Genomic DNA, 25,680 nt, shown 5'->3' with positions numbered 1-25,680 from the left:
CTTGATCAGTTGTCATTTATGAGCTGTTATAAATAGATTTGCATCCCTACTGAAATAAGGCTGCACAATTAATCTCTAGAGCAAAACCTCAGTTCCCATCAAAGAAAGGGCATACATTTTATTCGCTTCTCAAAGGAAGGAAGCCAAGACCTCTCCATTCCCCCAGACCCCCTTGATCCCTCTCTGCCTTTCAGATCATCTTGGGCACATCGTGCCTTCGCCCTTCCTCAGGTATGCAGAGAAACTGAAGCTATGGCGGAAGGCGCGGGGCCGGGGGCGAAGCAGTTCCCCCATGCAAAAGCAGGGCCAGGGAGGGTGGGAAATCCTTCACTGCCTCCCCTCCAGCCCCTCCACATCTTCAGCCTCTCGGGGCCATCCCCTCCCGCGCTCTCTCTAGCAGTCTCTACTGCTCCAATTAACCCTCCTCCTGCCACGTCCCTCTGGATCTCTCTCCAGGCTATCCTGCCAAAGCGAGATCGCACGGCCAGACTTCGGCGTACAGTCCGGAGTGAGGAGTTCTTCCATGTGAATGGCTCTTTACTCTCTCTTTGGAGGAGTCCCCTTTGCTGCCAGGGGAAGGTCCGTCTAAGGGTTAAAGTGAGAGAGGAGCGATTGCTAGAGGGGCCCCCTCGGAAGCGCCCACTAGGACTGGGCGGACCCTTCTCTGCCCGGGAAAGGAGGTTTCGCTTCCTCCCCGTCTGTACCCCCCACTGCCGGGCAAGAGAGGCGGGTGAGTGCAAAGGGCGGGTGCGGGGCAGGAGAGCCGGGAGCGGGAGGGGGGCGATGCAGGGGAGGGGAGCGCGGGGGGTGGGGGGCAGCGGGGAGCCCGGAGGCAGGAGGAGGATGGGGTGGGCGGAATTAAATGTGCCTCCCTCATTGCTCCGCGCTGGGGAGGCTGCAAGAAGCAGCGTGTGATTTCGTCCTTTGCAGATGCTTTTCGATTTCATCGTATTTTTTAGTTTTGTATGCTTTAAAATGAATATTGGTGTTCGTGTAGCCAGATTCGATATTCTTAGCCTCCCCGGGATTCGCTCTCTCTCTTTGAAAGAGCAGTATAGACATTTCCTAAATAAATGAATAAATAGAATTGATTGTTGTCGGCTTGGGCAACTGAGAGATCACTGGGGGAGGGGGCGTGTCTGCTGGGACGCCCCCAAGAAGGAGCCTGTCACCCCTCCCTCTGCTAAGCCACAATCAGATCCTGAGGAGAGAACCCCAAGGAGGGCTCTTTTTTGAATTTGGATGCACTGAGTACAGTTAGTGAAACTGGTTTCATTTTGGGATGATGGCGGCTGGATGGGGACTTGGATGAAAAGATGGAGTAAGAAGTCAGAAAGGCAGTTCATGACGGGCAGCGGAGTGACCCCCATTTGTCTCCAGTGAACGACAAGGAGGCAACTACAGACTGGGGGGTGGGTGTAGAGGACTCAGAAGTGAAATGGAGGGGTTGCTACACTCACCCCCCAGGCAGGTGGCCCAGGCAACTGACCCACTCAGGGGTTCCTCCCTGACACCCACATTGGGGGCCCTCTTTTCACCCCCCCCCCTCGCAGCTCATCCTGAAGACCCCATCAGTACATCCCTCAGCAGAAAAGTCCCCCTTGAATTTAGGTGCATTTTGGAAACGTTCATAAGTTATGTTCAGAGCATACACAGTAATACATTTCCTGTTCCCAGGTTTACTTTTAAAATGAATGCCCATACAGACCTTCACACACCTTCATTTTAAAAGTAAACCTGGGAACAGGAAATGTATTACTGTGTATGCTCTGAACATAACTTATGAACGTTTCCAAAATGCACCTAAATTCAAGGGGATGTAGGACTTTAAAAAAAGTGTAACAAGACAAAAAATGTACCATTCTAAAATAATATTTGTCTATATTGGCAAGGACGGCGGAGTGGTTAGGGGGAATTATCACAAATTGGACAGTGGAGAGGGGTGGAAACTGAAAATGTTAGTGTGGTTGGAAAATTCAATTCATGCAAAAGTTGCATTATGTTAGCTGATGGAAAAATGGTAGATAACAATGAGAAAAGTTTTGACTGATTCTCAACCTCTTGTAGGTTTGCTGTGAGTCCCCCAAGTGAAGCATCCTCTTCCCGATCCCTGATGCTCTTTGACTCTTGGCCTCTGCCTGTCTTTTCTACAGAGAGAAGTCCCAGTCACTAGCTGCAATGATCCACTTTTGCCTCTGAAATTCCTTGCCCCCAAAGTGTCATCATTTGCAAACTGAGTAACATCTTGGCTTTGCAGGACTTAGTCATCACTTCCATTTGGTTGGCTCCTGCTTGAAGAGGGAGACAATGGAAGGAAATGACTCAGGTGGTCCACAAGCTGAAAGCAGCCCTGATGCAGCCGAGGTTAGGAGCACTGAAAAAGGATTTGTCCAGAACAGCCTGTGTGCCAACACCACTGGCTCAGATGCACAGCGCTTCAGACAGTTCTGCTATCAGGAGGTTGAGGGGCCTCGAGAAGTTTGCAGCCGACTCCATAGCCTTTGCTGTCAGTGGCTGGAGCCAGAGAGACACACGAAAGCTCAGATCGTGGACCTCGTGATCCTGGAGCAGTTCCTGGCCATCCTGCCCTTGGAGATAGAGATCTGGGTGAGAGAATGTGGGGCAGAGACCAGTTCCCAGGCGGTGGCCCTGGCAGAAGGTTTCCTCCTGAGCCAGGCACAGGCCAAGAAGCAACAGGTGAGCATCTCTCTCTCATCCTAGTAGCATCAATAATAATAATAATAATAATAATAATAATAATAATAATAATTAGCATTATTAGCATCAAGGGACTGAAAATGTGAATGAGACTGATTTAGAAATCCCAACAGGTAGCAAAGTTTTGGGGTGGAAATGTTCCAGGAAGGGTTGTCCCAAGGTTTTTTTTTAAAACTTCACCATATTTTGTTGAAGACAATTTGAAATGCGTATATCTCATCTTTTGATTGAAAATTCGCAGAGCAGCTAACAAAATTAGTAGAAGCACAATGAGCAGTAGATAAAGGAGTGTTTCATCCTGGTCACTCCAATGCAGGGATATCCCAATATTTCCCCAATAGGCACATACCATAATTGACATTTCTTGAAATCACTAGAAGTACTGCTGCAACCCCATTCCCCACCTCCAGCTCTCTGCCTGAAATAATTTTAATTCTTATTCTTAAAGCAGTTTATATCTCACCTTTTGATCAAGAATCCATAGGCATGTTATGTGTCTGTTTTATACAGTACAACAGAGGATAAGCAAAAAAACCCAGTCAAGACAAAAACTGAATAGTCACAGCTAAATGAGCAGGAAAACCTCAGACCAGCATCAGCCATTTTCCTCTTAAACTTGGGTGCCTCCCAAAGCCCTTCCGGGGGTGGGGGGAAGTTGCTTTTGCCTTGTGCCATTAAGCTAGTGATTGTAGAGGGTACCTGGATTCAGAAGACCTTTTTCTTTGTATGGCCGGGCGGGTGTGTGTGTGTGTGTGTGTTGTGTTATGTTATGCCACTAGATGTCAGTAATGTAAAGGTAAAGTATGCCATTGAGTCGATTTTGACTCTTGGCGCCCACAGAGCCCTGTGGTTTTCATTGGTAGAATACAGGAGGGGTTGACCATTGCCTCCTCCTACACAGTCTGAGATGATGCCTTTCAGCAACTTCCTATATTGCTGCTGCCTGATATAGGTGTTTCCCATAGTCTGGGAAACATAGTCTGGGAAACACACCAGCGGGGATTTGAACCGGCAACCTTCTGCTTGTTAGTCAAGCATTTTCCCGCTGCGCCACTTAAGGTGGTGTGTCAGTAATGTACCTATCGATTAAAAAAACTTTACTGAAAGTCTTGTCCAATTTATCTCTAATATAACAGGGTCAATTTAAAATATCTAACCCACAAACTAGATACTTGACCGATTGATTTGAGACCACGCTTTGTTAGAGCAGAGACAGACTTGACCAATTCCAGTGTCACAAAGATGAGATTCTTTCAGGATAACTCCCAAGGACCTGTTCAGTTCTTAAGATCAAGTCCTAGGTCTTCAACTTTGAGTTGAACATTGTTCTGAGAAAGGGTGCGTGCTTCTCAGATGCTGTGTTCTCAGCCACCTTGCACTCTATATGTTCCAGAGATACATCAGAATCAAAGGAACTGAACACTATCCTCCGGGGACTCTCTCTGGTCATTTTGCGAGATATGGCAATTTCTTGGCAGAAGACATGAGAAAAGAGAGACTCGATATGACTTTTGAGTACTTACTTAATAAAAAGCAATTACAAAGAAATAGCTGGCAATCGGGGTGTGTGTGTGTGTGTGTATGCACGCGCATTGCCTTAATGATTAGCAATAACTAGTACATAAAAACTACCAACCAATAATATAGTAACATTGAGGAGAAGGGGGAAAGAGTGGGGGGAGAGAGAGAGACTTGTATGAGAGGGAGTGGAGCTGAGTTTCTCCAGGAAGCATTCATATTACCAAGCTTCAGCAGCTTGATGAGTTGGCTTGAGGCTAGGACCCGAGGCTGGTCTTGCTGGAGCCTGACCATGGATGCTGAAGAGTCTCGGGACCTTTGAGAGCATTGGCCCAGAACACAGGATCTAAGACAGGGTAAATCTCTACTCTGAACTCTGCCCTTCAGCAGATATCCCAAGCAGAGCTTTCATGCTGTAGATGAAGGCCCGGCTAACAACCATCTCCTTTGATACCACACTTGCAGTGCCATCCAAAAGTGTCTGAAGTCAAAGCAAAAAAGAGCCCCCATATCTCTCTCTGCCTTCCTTGTACTCATTTCACTCCGTGCGGTCTCAGCTCAAAGCTGCTCCTGCCCCTCCCTTCGGAGTAGGCCTTTCACACAGAATTCTACCATATTATTGCGGCAAAAAAATCTTTTCTGCCAGCCTAATACAGTCACGATTGTTCTCTGTAGCTGTGATCCGTGAGTAAGGAACAGCAGGAATTTGGGCTGTCTTGTGACTTCTTTCTCTGGGTAGCTAACAAGACAGCTTTTTAGCTCCAAGGAATGGATGAAGGAGAGAGGGGAGAAGGGAGGAGGTGGTGGTGGTGGTGCAGAGAGAGGACAGAAGAGCATTGATGCTTAATTGACAATTCCTTTTCAGTATTAATCTTCACTACGTAACCCTTGCCAGATAAGGTTACATTACAGGTTAAGCATAATACAGGCAGGGATGTGCACAAACCGGTTTGGCGGTCCTTTTCTGGACTGCCAGACTGGTTTGGAGGTCTGGCGTTCGGACCAGTTTGGCGCCAGGGTGGTGGTGGTGGTCACATTTATCTATCTATCTATCTATCTATCTATCTATCTATCTATCTATCTATCTATCAAACTTCTGTACTGTCCAAACTTTTGTCTCTGGCCGGTTAACATAAAACAATTAAAACACATATAAGAAGTTAAAACAATGCAACAATTTAAGCAGAAAGGGTGCCCTTACCCCCACCCCCACCCCCAGCTGCCGTGTTTCCCCACCTGCGCTGCAGCCAAAACCGCTGGCTCTGGGCTGCTGCATGCCTCCTTGCAACCCTGGTCAGTGTAAAGGGGGAAGTGTCCGACCGACCGTTCATGCACATCCCAGAAGGAGGTGCAGGCAATCAAAGCACTACTGAAAAACAACAGCAAACAAATCCCATTTGTCAGGCCTTTCCCAGGACCCAACAAGCTTACACAGAGTCCATGAACAAGCATAGCAGCCATCCTAGGTGTTAGCCTGAAAGTCCTGATGCAGATTTAGGCTGGGGCAATTTAGTGCACAACACACACACCCATTCCCCACCTCCAGCTCTCTACCTGAACTAATTCTTATTTTTATTCTTAAAGCAGTTCATATCTCACCATTTTGAGGAAGGATCCAGAGGCATATTATATGCATATTTTATACATTACAATAGAGGATAAGGAAAAACCAGCCAAGACAAAAACCCAATAGTGAGCTCACTGAGCAGGAAAACCTTAGACCAGCATCAGCCATTTTCCTTTTGAACTTGGTTGCCCCCAGAATAAAGTTGCTGTTGCCTTGTGCCCAAAAGCTAGCGAATGCAGAGCAGAACTCCTGAGGACAGAAACTCCATCATCTCAGTGCCCCTCCTGAGAAGGTCTTGTCCCAGTTTCCTCAGACTGTACAGGAACATTAATCAGCATCCCTGAAGAAGTTCTTAGTTGAGGTTTACTGTGGTGTCCCCTTGATGTCAACTCCTTCCTCTTGACTCTCCACATTTTCTCTCTGGGATTTCTGTGCTTTCAGCTGGAGAGACTGGCAGCAGAAGTGGCTGCTGACCCCTCTGAGGCCAAGAAGGCTCCACTGGACACTGGAGAAAAGCCACCCTTGAGGTGGATGGTGCAGGAGGGTGACCGAGGTGGCGGCTTGCTGGGTAATGTGCCTATTTCAACTGGGTTTCTCTCTCTTTACTGTATATGAAATCCGTGGGCTGATTTCCTGTTGCTCTTTAGCTAGTGAATGGGAAAGCATTTCTCTCTCCAGCCTCTTCAGCCAGTTTACAAAAGGATTTATTTTTAGTTCTTGAAGAATATAATATATGTCTAAACCAGAACTTTGAATTTAGACCCAGTAGAGAGCATGATTTGTCCCCTTTGCTAAGCAGGCTTTGTTAAGATAAGACTATTCCATGTAAGTGGGGTTTATCTGCTGAGAACTTATTTTGTCCTAGTCAGACCCTCCTTGACTGAAACAAGGACCCTTTGGACATTGCCAGGGTATGTTATAAGCATGGGCTCCTCTTTTTTACATAGCTTTTATTGTAAAAAAACCCCAAAAACTACTATAAACATTATAATACAGGGGTTTGATATAAAAAGGCTTTTCTTGAAAAAAAATGTTTACATTGAAAAGTCTTGTATTAAAAGAATAAGTTGCCATCACAAAATGCTTGCATCCAAATCAATGCAAAGGTTAAAACATATCTTCTTTGAGAAGAAACAATCAGGGCTTGAACCCCTCTTCCACCAGCCCCTCTTGATCTCAAAAAGTACTTGAAAGTTTCAGTATTTTGGCCCAAAAGGTTAACTCTAGCTTGCAGACAAAAGGTATTGCTTTAGCTCTTCCTGGCATCTGCAAAAAGCATTCTTAAAAAGAAAAATTATAATTCAAAGCTGCTGTTTCTAGTCTCATTAAAGACTGGCCCCATCTTGAAATAGGTGGCAGGTCCACCCTGCTTCCTTAAAAGTCCATTTTCTCAGCCAGCCCTAGGTCAGGCCTGATCAACTCATGATTAAAGCTTTTTCTCTGTGTGTGCTTCGCATAAATAGAGAGCATTCACTTCATTTGCCCCACCTAATCCAAAATGATCAATTTAGTTTAGTTTATTTAGTCCTTGGAAGACAGAAGAAGTGGAGACAGAAATATTGTTTGGGGTATTTGCGTCCTTTCTCCTCATTAAGGTCAGGCCGGTCTCTGCTCAATGGCATGGAAGGCCTTGACAGGTGTGGAGAGAAACTTCTGAACCGTCAGGACATATGCACAAAGGTTTTTCTTTCCCGTTTCCAAGCAGCTCTGCCACAAACATGGCTCCTCTCAATTCAAGCAGGAAGGCTAGACCAATGCAGATTTTTCACCCTGGTTTTGCACTGCTTTACCATATAATATTTTATGTTGTTTTCTTTTGATTTGTAATTTGTTGTGAGTCGCCCCAAGCAGCGTTGTCCTGGAGGACTGGGTTGTGAGTATTTTAAACAAATCATCCATTAAAATTAGACTGATTTCAGATACAAAATCAGCAGGATAAGCCAAAAACAGTAAACGCTTTAAGAAAAAGAGATTTTCACTGGATGAGGCCTCTCCAAGCAACCCTAATGTATATGGGTTTCCCTGTGGGACAAAAAGACTCCTGGGGTATGCAGATGTTGGGTCTTGTAGTGGTTTAATGGCAAGAAGCTCCTCGAACTGGGCCAGGCAGCTAGCGGGATCCAACATCTCCCCACCTCCCTTGTCGCCCTTGTAGGTATTGGAAAGACCCCGGGGCCCCCTTCCAGGCCTTCTCCTCTCAGTGGCGGAAAGGATTTTGTTGCCATGCCATCACTGGAACAGGTAAGAGAAGGGTGAGTGGAGGAGATCAGCAGAGTACAGCCCTGGTGTTTTTCTCCCCTGTCCATTTCCCTGTGTTTCTGCCAAAGTTGCCACTAGATTCTTGCATGACTGAAGAAGAGAAATAATTTTGTTCTAATTTCAGGGCTGGGTGACCTTTGAGGAGGTGGCTGTGTACTTCACAGAGGAGGAGTGGGCTCTGCTGGATGCTGCCCAAAGGGCTCTGCACAAGGAAGTCATGGAGGAGAATTCTGGTCATCTGGCCTCTCTGGGTAAGGCTCCCTCCTTGTCCTCTGCTGCTAGATACTGAAAGCAAGAACTGCATCTGTTGTTCATCCATCTCAATGCACAGTCAGTATGTCAGTGAGGATGACAGAGTAATATAAATATTTGGTTTAAATGAGAGTTTAGATGCTTTAGATTTTCACTCATACTTTAAAAAGAATGGGCATTGTAAGATAAGGTGCCCATCTTAATTTCCATCCTCTCTAATAAAAGCCTTGGTGTCCGTCCGTGGACACCAAGGCGTGTGTCCGTGCCTCCCTCGGCTGTTCTATGCATGCGCAGAGCGCATGCGCAGGACAGCCGAGGCAGAAATGGAGACAGGCACCAGGCGGCCATGTTTCTGACTCTGCCCGGCCGCGGGGAGGACAGATGCGGCTCCGGCAGCCGCTTGGAGGCAGAGGCGGCGGCGGGACCAGACCACCCGCGGGCAGCAGATAAAGATGCGGCTGAGACAGCCGCTGGAAGGCAGAGGCGGCGGCGGCACCAAAACACCTGCGGGCGGCATTGCCTTACCGTGCCGCGGAGCTGCCAAGCGGCTGCGGCGGACGCAGAGAGACAGAGGCGGCAGCGGCTCCAGGACAGCCGCCGAGAGTGAAGAGGCAGCACATCAGAAAGATGGAAAACCAGGGCGAAATTGCCCTTAACCCGCCCACCCTCCCAGCAGCCCGAGTCCTCCTCTCCCAGCCCCATGGGCGAAATTGCTGCTGCGGTCGCCGACGACGACGACCACCCGCTCGCCCTCCCAACTGCCGAGTCCTCCATACCCCAGCCCGAGTCAGTCGGGCGATGAAAGTCCTTAGTTTGATAGGGAGAGAGGAGCTCGCAAACAGAGCTCCTCTCTGTGCAAAGGCTCTGCCCGAACTGGCGCTTTGGGCGCAAAGGACGCCTATTGCGTCCTTTGCGTCCAAAGCGCCAGTTCGGGAAGAGGCTTTGCAGAGAGAGGAGCTCTGCTTGCGAGCTCCTCTCTCCCTATCAAATTAAGGACTTTCATCGCCCAACTGACTCGGGCCGGGGATGAGGACACGGGGGTGAGGAGGACTCGGCAGTTGGGAGGGCGGGTGGGCGGCGGCGGCGGTGGCCGCAGCGGCATTTACATGGGCCGATTTGGCCCTTAATCATGTGGGGGGGGGTCGCCATTCTGGAGAGCCCAGAGCCATTCTGTGTCACACACAAGCACCCCCCCCCCCAACAACGTCCCCCAGAGGGGGAAAAAACCACAGAGGGAAGGGAAAATTAGAACAGGGTGGAGGAAAACAAAGACAGAGAGAAAAAGAGAGAGAGAGAGAGAGAGAGAGAGACAACAAGAAAAACAGACAGCAAAAGACAAAACAAGGAATGCGGGAGGGAGACAGAACAATAGAGAAAAGAAAAGAGATAAAGAAGGAAAAAGAGAGAAGAGAGAGAGAGAGGAAAGAAAAGAACAAAATAAACAAAGAGGAAGGAAAAAGAAGAGAGGTAAAAGTGAAGAAAAAAGGTGGGGGGGAAAGATAGAAAAAGAGAAAAAGGAAAACACACACACACAAAAAACCCCAACAAACATGCCCATAATAGAAAGAAGAGAGAAAAAGATAACGTAGAGAATAAAACATATTTTTTTTAAAAAGGAAAAGGAAAGCAAGAAAAGGAAGGAAAGAAAAGAAAGGAAGAGAGACAGGGACACACACACAAAAAAAGGGCAAAAGATATGAAGAAAGCTTAAAGGGGGGAAAGACAGCTAGCGCCCGTTATTAAAACGGGCTTAAAAATACTAGTACCATATAAGCTGGAAAGACTTTGAACAGTCTGGTATATGATGATGGCTTTAGAAATGAGGCTCCATGCACCCACACTTTGCCTTGATCAGAGATGCATGTGGCAGACATTCATCAGGGGCATCTCTAGGAAGTGATTAGGGAAACTGCACCTGTTAAATGTCTGCCTGGATGCATCCCTCACCAGCCCAATGTCCAACTGAAAGACCAAGGTGAAATGTGGGTAGATACCAGACTGTACAAAGTCTTTACAGCTTCTAGGCATGGAAGTTAAAGATGGGCATCTTAACTTGCAATTTTCATTCTTTTTAGAGCATGAGTGAAAATGTAAAGCATCTTAACTCTCATCTTAAACCAAGGTTTTTGGAATTCTGAATTTTCAGGCATTCTAAAAAGGAAAATCTGATTAGACACTATGGGGAAGAGCTTCCCCAAACAACCATTTTCAAAACTACAGATTCACTTTTGTTAAAAAGTGGTATATAAATATTGGTCATTTGTCTTCCCAGAAATTTCACATAAACCTCACAGTTCTCCTGCTTGGTTTAATTTCTTTGAGGTTGGTGTTACCAGCAAAACAGTGGTAGGCTTAAGCCAATCTGACTGAAATAGTAGGCCTTAATTGAAGTCACCCATTATTACAGCTCTGTCTCTCTTTGACACCTCCCCGATTTCCTTCTGCAACTCCCAGTCAGCATTCTGATCAGGAGGGTGATAGCACGTCCCTAGTAGCACATTTCCTTTCAGGGCTTGTATTGTCACCCTCAGAGTTTCTGTGGAGGACTCTGGTCTTCCTACATTTTCTAGCTTGTGAGATTCTATCCCATCTTTATTATACAGAACTACTCTACCCCCAATTCACACCTCTCTGTCCTTTATATCCAGGAATAACTGTGTCCAACTGGTTCTCGCTGTTCCACCATGTTTCCATTATGCCCACTATATCTATATTTTCATTATTAACCAAGCACTCCTGCTTGCCCATCTTGCTTGACTCAGAGGGTTCTGGCATTGGCATACAAGCACCTAGATGCTAAATCTTTATTTTGGCCATGGGATCTCCTTGACTGGCTAGCACATCCTTCTGTCCTCTCTTTATGTGGTTCTACTCTGTCCCCTTCCGTTTTATCCAAATAATTTACACTCTCTCATCTTAGGGGATGGCATTTGCCGAAACAGATACTGCCCGGCTTCTGTCGGCTATCCCCCTGGCATCATCCCAAAAGCTGCTCTGCAACCTATTTTATTTTAAGTGCCAGCTGTCTTGTTCCATCTTGATTCAGGTGGAGCCTGTCCCTTTTGTACAGGTTCATCTTGTCCCAAAATGTATCCCAGTGCCTAACAAATCTAAACCCCTCCTCCCAGCACCACCATCTCATCCACACATTGAGACCCCTCAGCTCTACTTGTCTTGCTGGCCCTACACATGGAACAGGTAGCAATTCTGAGAAAGATACCTTGGGGCTCTTGGACTTCATTCTGCTACCTAGCCTAAATTTGGCTTCCAGGACCTCCTGAGTGCATTTCCTAACATCATTGGTGTCAACGTGCACCACAACAGCTGACTCCTCTGCAGCACTGCCTAAGAGCCTATCTAGATGCCATGTGATGTCTGCAACCTTCGCACCAGGCAGGCAAGTTAGCGTGCGATCTACACACAGGTCACATGCCCATCTGTCTATACCCCTAATGATCAAATCACCCACTACTAGAAGGCCCCCAAGGAGTATCCTCTGTGTGAGAGGATATGGGCTTATCATTCACAGAAGGGGTCCCTTCTAAGGGAGCATTTTCCTCTTTGTCCGAATGATGTCCTCCTTCCCCCGAGACCTTCATTCTCCCTGACAGCAGAGGAGCCATCAGCCTGGTAGTGGGATGCATCTGTCACGTCCCTAAAGGTCTCGTCCACATGACTCTCTGCGCTTCTCCAGATCCACCACCTTGGTTTCCAGGGAACGAACTTGTTCCCTGAGAGCCAGGAGCTCCTTGGACCAAGCACACATCCATGACTTCTGCCTGTCAAGCAAAGAGTCCCACATGCAGCACTCTGTGCAATACACTGGGAAACGCCCCCTCCCCTGCTGGCTTTCTATCTTCATAACTGGTTTTGTTGGCTGTTTCAGAATATTTGGGAATTGTTTATTGGTAAGTAAGGCCTTATATGTAGTTGTAAGCTATTCAGCGGATTAAACTTACTTTCCTGAGATTATGAAAGAGGGAGTAGAACTTAGCTTTTCTTCCTACTGGCCTCCTTGTGATAATGGAGCCAATGACCCTGTTTGCTAATCCCTGTTTGCTAATCTCTGTTCACTAATTTCCCTGATCATTGCTTCTTATATAGAGAGTTGGCTTTATACTGAACAGGAATGTGGTTCAGCAGGAATGCGGCCTCTTCCACCAGGTGTGACTCACCTCACAGCCCTAACTGTCTCCTCCCACTGTCTCTCAGCAGGTGGGAGAGAACAAAAACTGAAAGCCCAAACAGCCCCCAAAACAAGCCTTGGCAAAACACACACATACACACACTGGGACTTCTCCCCTTAAGAGAAACCAGCCCCTCAAAATATCCCCTTCCTCCTGTTCGTTTCAAGGAAAAAAGGGGTTTTGTGATAGAAAGGCTTGCTTAACTTCTCAGGTCAGCTCCTTTTCCTCTACAGTAGGCTTCAAACTGAACAGGAGCTGTTTCAACTAGATATGTTGAGGACTGAAACTGAGAGTTGGTGAATCCAGTGTTCAGTAACCTACATGGAAGAAGCTGCTTTTTAACCACAACCAACAGAGGCTGTTTAATTTGTGGCAGGGTCTGCCTCTGCTCAACGTCTCCTATATCCTGTTATTCATTGAACAGTTAATGGGGTGTCTGCTCCTTACTATGAGGCTGTGTTTAACTATCACAAGGTTTGTCTCATTATTCTTGTAGGTGACGAGAGAGTGTGTGAAATGCAATGGAGAAAATCTGAAGGAAATAAAAAGTGGAGAGAAAAATCCATTTTCCCCAAAGGATCTGATGTGCATGAAATGCCTATCCTGAAAGAAAATCACAAGGAAAAGAGAAGGAATAAAATCCCTCTACATGCAAAAATTTTAACTTGTAACTCAAACCATCTCATGGATCAAAGAATCCACACAGAAAAAAAGACATTTAAATGCTCCGAGTGTGGAAAGAGTTTCAGGCAGAGCACAGATCTTATTAGGCATCAAAGAATCCACACAGGGGTGAAACCCTATCAGTGCTCAGTATGTGTAAAAAGCTTCAGCCAGAGCACACATCTTGCTGTGCATCAAAGAATTCACACAGGAGTGAAACCATATCAGTGCTCAGTGTGTGGGAAGAACTTCAACCGGAGCGCTAACCTTAGAAGACATCAAATAATCCACACAGGGGAGAATCCATTTAAATGCTTAGTGTGTAGAAAGAGCTTCAACAAGAACACAGATCTTACTAAGCATCAAATAATCCACACAGGGGAGAATCCATTTAAATGCTTAGTGTGTGGAAAGAGCTTCAACAAGAACACAGATCTTACTAAGCATCAAATAATCCACACAGGGGAGAATCCATTTAAATGCTTAGTGTGTGGAAAGAGCTTCAACCGAAGCGCTAACCTTAGAAGACATCAAATAATCCATACGGGGACGAAACCATTTAAATGCTCTGTGTGTGGAAAGAGCTTCAACCAGAACACAATTCTTACTAAGCATCAAAGAATCCACACAGGGGTGAAGCCCTTTCAGTGCTCAGTGTGCAGAAAGAGCTTCAGCCAGAGCTCAAGTCTTGTTGTGCATCAAAGAATCCACACAGGGGTGAAACCATATCAGTGCTCAGTGTGCAGAAAAAGCTTCAGCCAGAGCACAGATCTTACTAAGCATCAGCGAATCCACACAGGGGTGAAACCCTATCAGTGCTCAATATGTGGCAAGAGTTTCAACCAGAGCACAAATCTTGCTGTGCATCAAAGAATTCACACGGGGTTGAAACCATATCAGTGCTCAGTGTGTGGAAAGAGCTTCAATGGGAGCACAAGTCTTGCTGTGCATCAAAGAATCCACACGGGGGAGAAGCCATTTAAATGCTCAGATTGTGGAAAGAGGTTCAAGCAGAGCACAGATCTCACTAGACATCAAATAATCCATGCAGGGATGAGGCCATATCAGTGCTCAGTGTGTGGAAAGAGCTTCAAGCAGAGCACACACCTTGCTGTGCATCAAAGAATCCACACAGGGGTGAAACCCTATCAGTGCTCTGTGTGTGGAAAGAACTTCAACCTCAGTGCTAACCTTACAAGACATCAAATAATCCATACAGGGGAGAAACCATTTAAATGCTCAGAGTGTGGAAAGAGCTTCAACCAGAGCACAGATCTTACTAAGCATCAAATCATCCACACAGGGGTGAAGCCCTATCAGTGCTCAGTGTGTGGAAAGAGTTTTAGCGAGAGCACAAAACTGAAGCAACATCAACGAATCCACACAGAGGAGAAACCCTATCATTGCTCAGTGTGTGGAAAGAACTTCAACCTGAGTGCTAACCTCTCAAGACATCAAATAATCCACACAGGGGAGAAACCATTTAAATGCTCAGAGTGTGGAAAGAGTTTCAACTGCAGTGCAAACCTTACACGGCATCTAAGAATCCACACAGGGGAGAAACCATATCAGTGCTCAGTGTGTGGAAAGAGCTTCAGCCAGAGTTCAGGTCTTGCTGCGCATCAAATAATCCACACAGAGGAGAAACCCTATCAGTGCTTAGTGTGTGGAAAGAACTTCAACCGGAGTGCTAATCTTACAAGACATCAAATAATTCACACAGGAGAGAAAGCATATCAGTTTTCAGTTTGAGGAGGAGCCAAGTTGGTGACAGAACAGCCCATTTTACAGCCTCAGTTTTAAGTCACTCATTTCTTTCTGAGATGCCCCCAGTCTCTAAAAAGAACTTTCACAGCTTTTGTGGGAGACTCCTGGCGGGAATGCAGGCCAAGCCTTGTGACAACTGGCGGGAATGCACGAGCCAAGCCTTGTGACAACTCCAGATCAGAGTTATGGTGGGAAGATCTGACCCCTCCATTCAATCCTTGATACAGTTCTGTTTTCAATTCAAGCAGCTCTTGTAATAGCGTTTGTAGTATCTCCTGTGGACCTCCTTAGATGAAGTGCTGAATAAGCATGGCTCCTCAATCTGGCCTTTAGATTTGGTCTCTCCAGTCTCCACATTACTGACTGTGTTAACTCATGTGGATTCTACATCTTCTTAAGTGCCAACAGTGCCAGTGTCATAGATTACTTTCTGATATCTCTGACATTTCTCTCACAGGTTTGCTCTTTTGACATACATAATAGATCAGCGAGTGGCCATCTGCATTTGGTCTTGACCTTTTCTGCATGTACTGCACGCCACTCTGTAATATGGGTCTTAATTGAAGGGTCTTACCCAAGAAAAACGACACCTTAAATAGGGTTATTGGTCTTAACGAGATGATCACAACCCTGTTAAATTCTCAGCAGATGCTGAAACCATGGCAACTTGCAGTACTATCTTGTTCAGACATTTTTTGTATTTTTCCTGAAATTATCTTTATAATGAACCCCCATCTAACCACAGCAGGTCAAATTTGGAGGGGCCATATAAGGAAGAGCTGGTTTGGCCAGGAATGCAGCAGTGTCCCCTCTTAGTTTTTTTAATCAGAGAGAGGAATTAGTTTTGTTTTGGGTGGCAGTATCGAGGCAGTGTGCGCACATGTGCATTATTATGTGCCACTATAGAAACACAACACACATACACTCAGTCCCTCTAGGTACACGCCTTTCATTCCTACCCCCCCCACACACCTCCCCCGCTCTCTCTATACACACACATGGGTCCCACTAGGTATATGTCTTTTGTTCCCACTCCACACACCACCCTCCCCCCCCCCACTCTCTCTTACATACACACACCACACAGAATCCCTCTAGGTACACTCCTTCCCCCCCTCCCCCTCTATATAGATGTCTGTATAGATATTGACACATGAACACACAGTCCATCTGGGTACACTCCTTTCCTTCCCATCCCACACACCTCCCTCTATGTATGTATATACTCACACACATGAGTTTTCAGCCTTGGGTCCCCAGATGTTATTGGACTTCAACTCCCATAATCCCCAACCAAAGGCCACTGGGGCTGGGGATTATGGGAGTTGAAGTCCAATAACATCTGGAGACCCAAGGTTGAGAATCCCTGCTGTATTATTTATTTATTTGATTGATTGATTGATTGATTGATTTATATCCCGCCCAAACATACATCTCTGGGCGGCCCTAGAGGGGTGTGTGTATAGATATAGAGATAGATCTATCTAGTGCTCTCTCTCTCTCTCTATATATATATATATATATACACACACACACACACACACAGAGTCCCTCTAGGTATGCTCCTTTCTTTCCCACCCCACATCCCTCCCTCCCTCCCCTATCTATCTGTCTATCTATCTACACACAGTGTCTTGTCCCCTCTTAAGTTTTATACTGACTTGAACATGGCTCTCCCTTGTTTTTTCTCCCCATGATGCTCCACTGGAGCTCCCAGCAGAAGTCCCTCCCCCGGCTTTCCCATTGGACAAGGAAGTCTGCAGAGAGCCGGGGGTGGGGGTGGGAGGCAGAAGGGAAGGGAAGCTTCTCTGAGCTATTCAACAACCACATCCACCCCTGGAGCATAGAGCCAGTCCCCACAACTCTGAAAGAGCCTCTGGCTGCCTGGGATTGAGAAGGGGTGTCGTATTGCAAGCCTCTCCATTTCAGTAGGTTCTTGTCGAGGCTGGAGTGGGAGAATCTGCTCTCTTGCAGGAGAAGGCAGTTTCCCCACTCTGGCCACAGCACAATCTAATGCAGTGGCCATGTGGGGGTGGGGGGAGACTGCTGGCACTTTACGCATCCATTGGAATGCAGCACAAGACAGCGTGGAATCCTCCGAGTAGGTGGGTGGATTTTTGTGGGCATGCACACACCTGCACACTTTAGAGGGAACAGGTTGAAGAGAGGAATGCAGGCTTAAGAGACAAGCCTGTGACACCTCCAGGCCAGAGTTTGAGAAGGAGCTGGCCCCTTGATTTAATCATTGATTCAGTTTCATTTCCAATACAAGGAGTTCTGGAAAGTCAAGAAATTCTCCTATTTTGAAGATCAATGGAGAGAGCTGGGTCTTTGTCTAATCCAGAAAAAAATGATAGGAAGTTCTGGGCTTGGGGGGCAACTGGCCCACAGTCTGATTCCACCTCAGATGCTTATCTTCCAGCTGAGACATGGTTTCAGTACTTCTCAGCTATTTATGATAGCATCCAGAATGAGACCACTTACGATTACCCACTTCCTGAGCCAGGCCTTCTCCCAGAGTGGCCTGCCATTTCAGGACGGGAGTGCAAGCAGATGATTGGTGCCTTGACCCTTGGGGAAACCCCTGGGGAAGACAGTGGTGCCTCCTGTGATATTTAAATTGAATGCCCACTGATGGACCCCCATTCTAGTGAGGCTTTGCTATGAAATTGACACAACTTGTGCCGTTCCCCAAACTGAAACAAACTATTATTTATCCAATATACAAGAAAGGCAATAGGTAGGAGCCTTTTAATTATCACCCAGTCAGCCTCCTGGATGTATCTCCAAATGATATACTCGATACTTTTAAACAAGCCGGAGGATTGGGCAGGTATGCCCCCAAAAAAAATTTCACCTAGAGCAGGCAGGCTTCCATAGGGGTCCCAGCACAATAGATCAGTGTATTGCCTTGAAAGCCTTGATCCAGAAATATGCTAATAGCCATTTTTTTTAAAAAACAACACCTTTATATTTTGTTTACTGAACTTTTGTCAGTCTTCGGTGTTACTGATAGATTTAGAATGTGGGTAAAGCTTGAGGGGACTGATGCTGATGAACGGCTTCTTAGGTTACTGATTGAATTGCACTCTAATCTCATCGCCCTGGTGAGAATAGCCTGACAAAGATCACTATCCAGCCCCATTTTATTAAACAGAGGAATCAAACAGGGCTGTCTATTGGCTCCCTTTTAATTTAGTCTTCATATCAATGACATAGTGCAGGCGATGGAATCCCAGAAATTCTTCTCCCCTTTTCCTAATGGGCGCAAAGTCTCGATGTATGCTGATGATATGACACTTATATCTTATGTCAAGATCAGACTCAGAAAAATGCTGGTTAGATTGGCCGATTACTGTGAGGAAGAGAAGTTCAGGATCAACGATAAAACAAACGTGGTAGTCTTTGGTATCAGTAGAATCAAATATATGAGAATTTACTCTCAGCAAATAGAGCTATGCCCCTCCTTTAAATATTTGGGTGTCTCTTTTCAGAAATCGCTGTCTTGGGCAGTATAACTTGATGCAGCCCTATTGATTGCACGGCGTACAGTGGGGATTATTTTAACCTTCTTCTCAGGTGGGGAGTGTCAATTAATAGCCCCTGCACTTAAAATATTTCAGGGGGAAGTGGTTCCGTAGCTTTTGTATAGGGCAACGATTTGGGGGTGAAAGGCCAATGTGGTTGACAATTTAGAAATGTTCCAGAATCGTTTTCTGAGGAAAATTCTGGGTCTTGCCCTGGGCAATATATGCTGTGCATATAAGAATGGAGGCAGGGTTGTCCTCAATCTCTTTTAGAGACTATCTGACACTGCTCAAATCTTTCAAGAAATATGAAAGCCTTCTGGAACATCATCTAATTAAATCTTGTCACTGGCACTATCGAGGGGGAAATCAGTGGCCAAACGTGCTGTCTCATATTTTGCAAAAATGCTCTCTGCTCTCACTGAGGAAGTCCTGGGATGGATGGGGTGGGGGGTAGAATCTGCAATTGACTCCTTGAGCAGGATGCTAGTTAGGTCTAATGTTCACAATTCTCCCTATGGTATCCTCACTTCAAGAAAAACAGATCCATTTCACAGTACCAGCTTAATCTCACCAGCACACTGGTATTTACCAGCCTTTGTTTCCAAACCATACCCTCAGTGTTCCTCAAGAGCAGATTTCACAAATTTCCCATGGAACAGTACCTCTGCCCCTGTAGCCAGGGGCAAGTGGAGGACATTGGACATGTTATCCCACACTACCCCTTTTATGGAACAATAGGAGGAAAAATGCTGGGCCAGATTATTGATAATTTCCTGGGTTCCTAAACAGAATGTATTAATTTGGATTGTCATTTTATCGATCTCTTTTATGCATGCTGTTTTAGCTGTTGTGTTTTATGCTATTTTATTATGCTTTAACAAGTGATTTTCGGCCCGTTAAATAACGGGCGCTAGTAAGCGCTCCGGGCCCCCCGCCGCCATTCCCCCTCCTGCCGCCAGCCTCCATGCCGCGGCCGGTCTCCCCGGCCGGGCAAGGGCCCCAAAGTCTCGCCCCTGCCCGGCTTCGGCGGCGCCGCCAGCCCTCCCCCGCCGCCTCTTCCCCCCACCCGGCTACGGCAGCGCAGCCAGGCTTCGGCCATGGCTCCGCCGCCGCCTCGGCCGCACCGCGTCCTCTGGCCGAGGCGGCGGCTCTGCCACCGCCCCGGCCAGCTTCCCCTGCCGCCTCTTCCCCCCACCCGGCTTCGCGGCGGCCGCTTCTCCTCGGCAACCGCTTCTCCTCCCGGCCATCATGGCCGCCTGGTCCCAGCGGTCGTGTCTCCCTCGGCATGTTCTGGGCATGCGCTCCGCGCATGCCCAGAACGGCCAAGGGAGGCACGGACATACACCTTGGTGTCCACGGACGGACACCAAGGCTTTTATTAGAGAGGATAGGTGTGTGATGACCTGTGCTTACAACAATAAACTAATTACAACGGTGTCCATAAAGAGCTTTAGCAAAAGCACAAGTCTTGCTAAGCATCAGTCAGTGCTCAGTGTGTGGAAAGAGCTTCAGCTGGAGCTCCACCCTTCCTTCCCATCAAATAATCCACAAAGGGGGAAAACTATATAAATGCTCAGGATGTGGGAAGAGTTTCGGCCAGGGCTCAGACCTTGGGTGATATCAAAGAAGCCACTCAGGGAGAAACCATATAAATGCTCAGTGTGTAGAAAGAGTTTCAACCAGTGCTGAAGCCTGGCTTCCCATCACACCATCCACACAAATGAGAAGCCATTTAAATGCTCAGAGTGTGGAAAGAGGTTCAATCAGAGCCCAGATCTTACTAAGCATCCACGAATCCAAACAGGTGAAACCCTATCAGTGCTCAGTTAGTGGAAAGAACTTCAACCTGAGAAACCATTTAAAGGTAGAGGCTATTTTGCTTTGACTGAAGCATCACACAGTCGGGGAGCTGTACTTGGGGCTGACGGAGGCTGCCACTGACCCAAGGGCCTTACAATGAAGAACATGGCTTATTGCCTCTTGGAGAGACTGAGGGATTAGGGTGTGGCAGATGTTCAGCCGGAGATTAAAATCTTTCCTTACACCATAAAACAAGGTTTCAGAATGGGGAGAATAAAACTCTCTGAGGTACCTAGCCTCTACTTGTAACTAAGCCTAAATATGCATAACTAAGATGCTTGTATATTATCCCTTCTCTTATTTCTCTCCCTTTCCTGTTGCCTCCCTTGTGTCAATATCTAGATTGTAAGCTCCTCAGGGGCAGGGATCTTTCCTTGACTAGCACCATGTATATGGTGGCACTATAGAAATCATAATTTAAAAAGAGAACTAATGTTGTTTCTCTTTGACCTTTGAGAAACCTTCTCTAATAAAACAGGCTTTGAACACTGCTCCTAGGCTCTTTGTTATTTATCCTTTTTATTTGTGTATGTGCGTGCTTTCTCTCCCTTTCTCTTTATAGATATATAGATAGATAAGAATCTCCCAACTTTTCATTATATAGCACAGCATGTGGGAAAGTTCCCGTGGGGGGGGGGTTTAAAAAAAAGGACCAGTTTTTTACCCTCCTCTGGAAACATAAATGAGAAATTTTCTTTTTCATCAAAAGGATTTTAGCACAGAGTGTGAGCCAGTCCCTAAGATCCAAACAGAAGATGGGGGAATCTTAAACAAAACAAAATGCACTCAGGTTGGTTTCATACTGTCTCTCCTGCCAGCGCCTGCTGGGCCGGTTCAGTCCATTGTGCCTGTGATCAGAGGCATGATAGTGGTGCAAACAGCAGGATGCTCTTGGCCAGGGTGCCGGGTTCCCTGCAGAGGGAGTAGTGCAGCAGCCACGGGCCCCGTGGGAATGGCAGCCACTGTCAGCCAAGAGCAGGAACAACAGACCAGCCTTGGGGGTCTTGAACATCGGAAGTGCCTCTGCTGCTCCTGCTTTTTTTTTTTTAATTTGAGGTTTGTAATGTGTTCTCCTGCCCTTCTGTGGGGTTTTTTAAAGGTATGTGCATGTGATTTTTGTATTTCTGCACCTTTATTCAACTCTATAACTGCCCCAGGTCACAAGTTGTTTTAAAAAGGCCGGATAAGCTGCCCCTCCTACCTGCCGTGAGCCTGATTTCCTCATCCTGCCCTACCTAGAGATTGATCCCAGGAGGACATTCTGCAATCTGCATGCAAAGCAGATGCTCCTCTACTGAGCTACATTCCCCTCTCCTGCTTGGTGTAGCCAATGAGCTTGTCTGCATGTGAGGAATGAGTGTGAATAAGTGTTGATGTGGCTTGCACCCTCGCCCTCCGGCCCTCTCTGCTTTTATGGAGCTTCAGCAAAAAGGCCCAAGGTCAGTTACAGCTTAACACACCCCTGTGCTTCAAAGTTTGAGCATTAAAGATCCTGCAGGTCAGAGGCATTGCTAGGGAATTTAAAAGATCCAGGGCCTGAGCCCATAGGGCTCAGATCCACAGCCTCCCCTCTCCACAACCATTGGGATAATTAAGACTTGTTTCTGCACCTGTGTTCATGTTAAAAGTGGACCTGGTCCCCTGAAATGTAGGATACAGATAGGAGGTCTACCTGCACCCAGCATGATATGTGAATGTTACAGTATGTTCAGTAGGGATCTGCAGAGAACCGCGGTGGGGGTGCTACTTTGAGAGTGGGGGAAGGTGCATTTACCCTCCCACCAGCGTCCGTTTTTGTAAAAACCCATCGGGACAGCAGTGTACCTTCCTGCCGCCCCATTGCCACCATTGTCCGGATATAACTGGAAGTCTCTAACGTGCCCACAGGCGCATGCAGGCACATCAGAGACTTCCAGTCATATCCGGACAACAGGGCAGCAGGGAGGTATGCTGCTGCCCTGGTGGGCTTTTACAAAAACTGATGCCAGTAGGAGAGGTATGTGCACCCTCCCCCACTCTTAAAGCAAGACACCACCCGCTGTCGAATCGGCGGAACCATCGGTTCTTCGAACCAGGGCCTCCGAACCGGTTCCTCACATCCCTAATGTTCAATACTTTTATCTCTCATCTGTAAGGCTCAGAACCCAAAAAGTCCTCTCACCGCTGAGGGTTGGTTTTCCATTGGTTGGCTAGCTAACTAGCTCAATCTCACAGCAGTCTTATATATGTTACCTGTACGTGAGAGAGTGAGTAGGCTTGTTCACACACTTGTTTGAATCTAGGTTTGATGTGAGTTACCAACATTGGTGTGATTATGTGAACCCATGCCAAGGTGGGAATCTTGGGCCATAAACCAACTTGGCATAGATTCGCTTAATCACTTCATTGCTGGTAACTTTCATGGCATCAAACCTAGATAAAATATCCCCAAGTTCCAAAACTCTGCATACAGCCATTGCTGAAACAGAAATATTTGAGCACATTTGTTCCTGGAAACCACTTCCTTTGTACTCAGAAACCCAGTTCCCCAATCTTAGAGGCATGACCTTACTGTGGCTGCTTTGTGGTGGTGGAAAATGGCTCTGCATGTACTCAGAACTAGCTGCATGTCCTTTAACAGCAGCTGCTCCTCTAGGACTTAAGCTGCTCTTGGTTTCCAAATCCATTCCTTTGAAGGAAGGTGCAGCTGTTACATTGGGGAAACCGAGTGCATAAGGCAGCAGCAGGATCATGCCCACTGGCCTCATAAAATGTCTTGAAATTGTTCTCCAAATGTCATACAAAACAAGAACCCCACCCTTGCTATGAGCTATTCTGTTGCAGATTCCAACACTTCATTTTGCAAATTCCACACATGTGCTGTAGTCCATAAGAATAACCCTGCTGGATCAGGCCCAAGATCAGTGTTCCCTCTAAGAGGGATTCCTGGATATAATTGACTACAACTCCCAGAATCCCCAGCTGCAATGGCTTTTGCTTGGGAATTCTCGGAGTTGTAGTCAACATCTTGGAATCCCTCTTAGAGGGAACACTTCTTGAGATCTATCTGTTCCAGCACCCTGGATCCCACAGTGACTCATCAAATGCCTCTGGGATGCCAACACCAGGAAGGTGAAGGTATGCCCCTCTCCCACCATCACTCCCTGCAACTGGTATTCAGAGACATCCTGCCTCTGAGGCTGGAGGTGATCTAGAGCCACCAGGCTAGTAGCCATTGATAGACTTGACCTCCATGAATTTAACCAAGCCCTTTTTACCCAAGCTGGTGTCCATCACCACATCCTATGGCAGAAAATTCCATAGAATAATTATGCACTGTGTGAAAAAGTACTTCCTTTTGTTGGTCCTAAATTTCCTGGCCTTCAGTTTCATGGGGTGACCCCGGGTTCTAGTGTTGTGAGAGAGGGAGAAGAATTTATTTCTGTCCATCTTCCTATGATGGACACTTTGTGCTGTGATGTCTGGTGATGAATGGTGAGTTTAAATCCTTTGAACCTTCCCAAAAGGCTAGGGAAGAAGTTAAAAGTGCTTTTGCAAGGTGAGGGGAATTAAATGGTTAGCTTTAATGGTATGCTCAGAAAGGCAGGATGCTAAGAAAGAAAGAAAATCCACAAAATAGCAATGTATTTGTTCTGCTTCTAGGAAAGAGAATGAGTTAACAAAACTGCCCAAGCCATTGAAATGCAATTTGGTAATATTCTTGCTAATAACAGTAATATTAACAACTTTTTTTTGCTTTGCATTATTGTCTGACAAGAGGAAGTAACAACATTCTGTTGCATCCTCCACCAGTGCTCAATATAACCACTTCCACCTTCTGCTGGTTAAGTGAAATGTGGGAGTTTTATCCTGAAGAACCAGAGAAGTGGCCTGTGGTTGCTAGGTGTGCCGCAGGCCTTGGAGAGGAAGCAGTGCCAGATTTAGGCACAAACTAAGGAAGCTAGAGCTTAGGGCCTCCTATTCTGAGGGCCTCTGGATACCCCAAAATGACTGAAGTTCAAGTTTTACATAACTGGTTAGAAAACAAAGGAGAAAGTGGGGAAAATACTCTAAAGCAGACATTATCATTCTGATAAGACAAAAATAGACTTATAGGCTACATAAGTATTTATCATTTAGCGTTTATAAATCTGTGCAGAAATTGCAAATTATATAGAAATGTGATTAGTCCAGAGCTCAGTTTAGACCAGGGTTGCCCAACTTCAGTCCTCTGGCTGTTTCTGGACTACAACTCCCGTCATCCCTGGTCACAGAGGCCAATAGTCAGGGCTGGAGTTCTAGTCCAGCATCTGCAGGAAGGCTGAAGTTGGGCAGTCCTGGCTTAGGCCAATGCCTGCCACAGTTACAGACACCGTTTGTCTCTTCCAATGAATGCTGCTGTACCCGTGAGCAGTGCAGTGGTGGTGACGAGTGTGATGTCACGCACAAAGGGGGCGTGGCCTGGGCTGCCCAGAGCCCAAAAGAGCTCTCAGCTCGTCATTTCTGGCAGCATCGGCTGCCTGACAGGATGTTTTCCCCTTTCTCTCCCTCCAGAAAAACGTTCTATCGGGCAGTCAGCACTGCCTGAAATAACTAGCAGAGAGTTCGCCCGGGCTCTCCTGGGCATGGGAGGCGGGAGTTCGCTCTGGGCTCCTCTGGAGCCCGAGCCACAGGTCTTCGGTGCCGTTTTTCATTGGCAGCCTGGGTTCTTTGAACCCATTTGCACTATGGTGACTACGCCCCTGTATGAGTGAGTGGTGTGCTGGGGTACGCCACCCATTTGCAACCCATTTTGTAATGTTATGGAGCATCTTAACCTTAACATAGCGTAGGGTCTGAGCATGTCTTAATCCGGCCCAGAGAAGAGGGCCCACTAGGGATGTGCATGGAACCAGTTCGGTTCAAATCGGTGATGGAGCTATTGGTAGCAGTGGGGGCTCCTCCAACCCCCACCCCCCCCGCTGGCCTTCCAAAAGCAGCCCAGGCTGGCTGTGGCCCGGTTCAGGCCTCTGTGCATGTGCAGAGGCCAGAAATGAGCTGCCGCCAAGCCGGCAGCTGGATAAAGGAAGGGGAGCATGCTTGGGGCCACGCCAGGGAGGGCAAGTGGCAGAGAGTAGTGGCACCAGCACCCAGCAGGAGCTGTGAGAGCTGCCGAGGTGGGAGGGAGACTGAGGAGGAGGAGGCAGTGGTGCCATTGCAAGCCACTGAGGAAAGCCAAGCAAGCAGTGAAAATGGAGCCGCCGGGCTCCTTGTAAGGAGGATGGGAGCTGCAGGGGGGAGGAAGGTCGAGGAGGAGGTGAAGCCGCTGCAGCCACAGAGAGTGGTCGAGCAGGCAGAGAAAATGAGGCCACCGGCCTCCTTGCGAGGAGGATGGGAGCTG

At 47.0% G+C, this 25,680-nt stretch overlaps 1 protein-coding gene across 7 annotated transcripts in view; it reads left to right on the top strand.

Moving 5' to 3' along the window:
- Positions 1-20,812, top strand: part of LOC128341620 (zinc finger protein 883-like) — a 44,054-nt gene extending 23,242 nt beyond the window's left edge. For 2 of the 7 annotated variants that reach the window (XM_053287961.1, XM_053287963.1), the window contains exons 3-7: positions 2,258-2,697; positions 6,245-6,371; positions 7,959-8,044; positions 8,187-8,313; positions 12,998-20,812. In XM_053287961.1, coding sequence (XP_053143936.1) covers positions 2,258-2,697; positions 6,245-6,371; positions 7,959-8,044; positions 8,187-8,313; positions 12,998-14,916 — 2,699 coding nt within the window. In that variant the 3' untranslated portion in view covers positions 14,917-20,812. Of the gene's footprint in view, positions 1-663; positions 731-2,067; positions 2,698-6,244; positions 6,372-7,958; positions 8,045-8,186; positions 8,314-12,997 lie in introns of those variants that run through there. The other 5 variants (XM_053287967.1, XM_053287966.1, XM_053287964.1 and 2 more) reach the window with 5 other exon arrangements.
- Positions 20,813-25,680: the final 4,868 nt, after the last annotated feature.

The sequence above is a fragment of the Hemicordylus capensis genome, chromosome 2 (genome assembly GCF_027244095.1).
Source record: "Hemicordylus capensis ecotype Gifberg chromosome 2, rHemCap1.1.pri, whole genome shotgun sequence".
In the NCBI taxonomy this organism is placed as follows: Eukaryota; Metazoa; Chordata; class Lepidosauria; order Squamata; family Cordylidae; genus Hemicordylus; species Hemicordylus capensis.
Note: the sequence above shows the minus strand (reverse complement) of the source record. Positions and strands in the feature narration are given on the sequence as shown.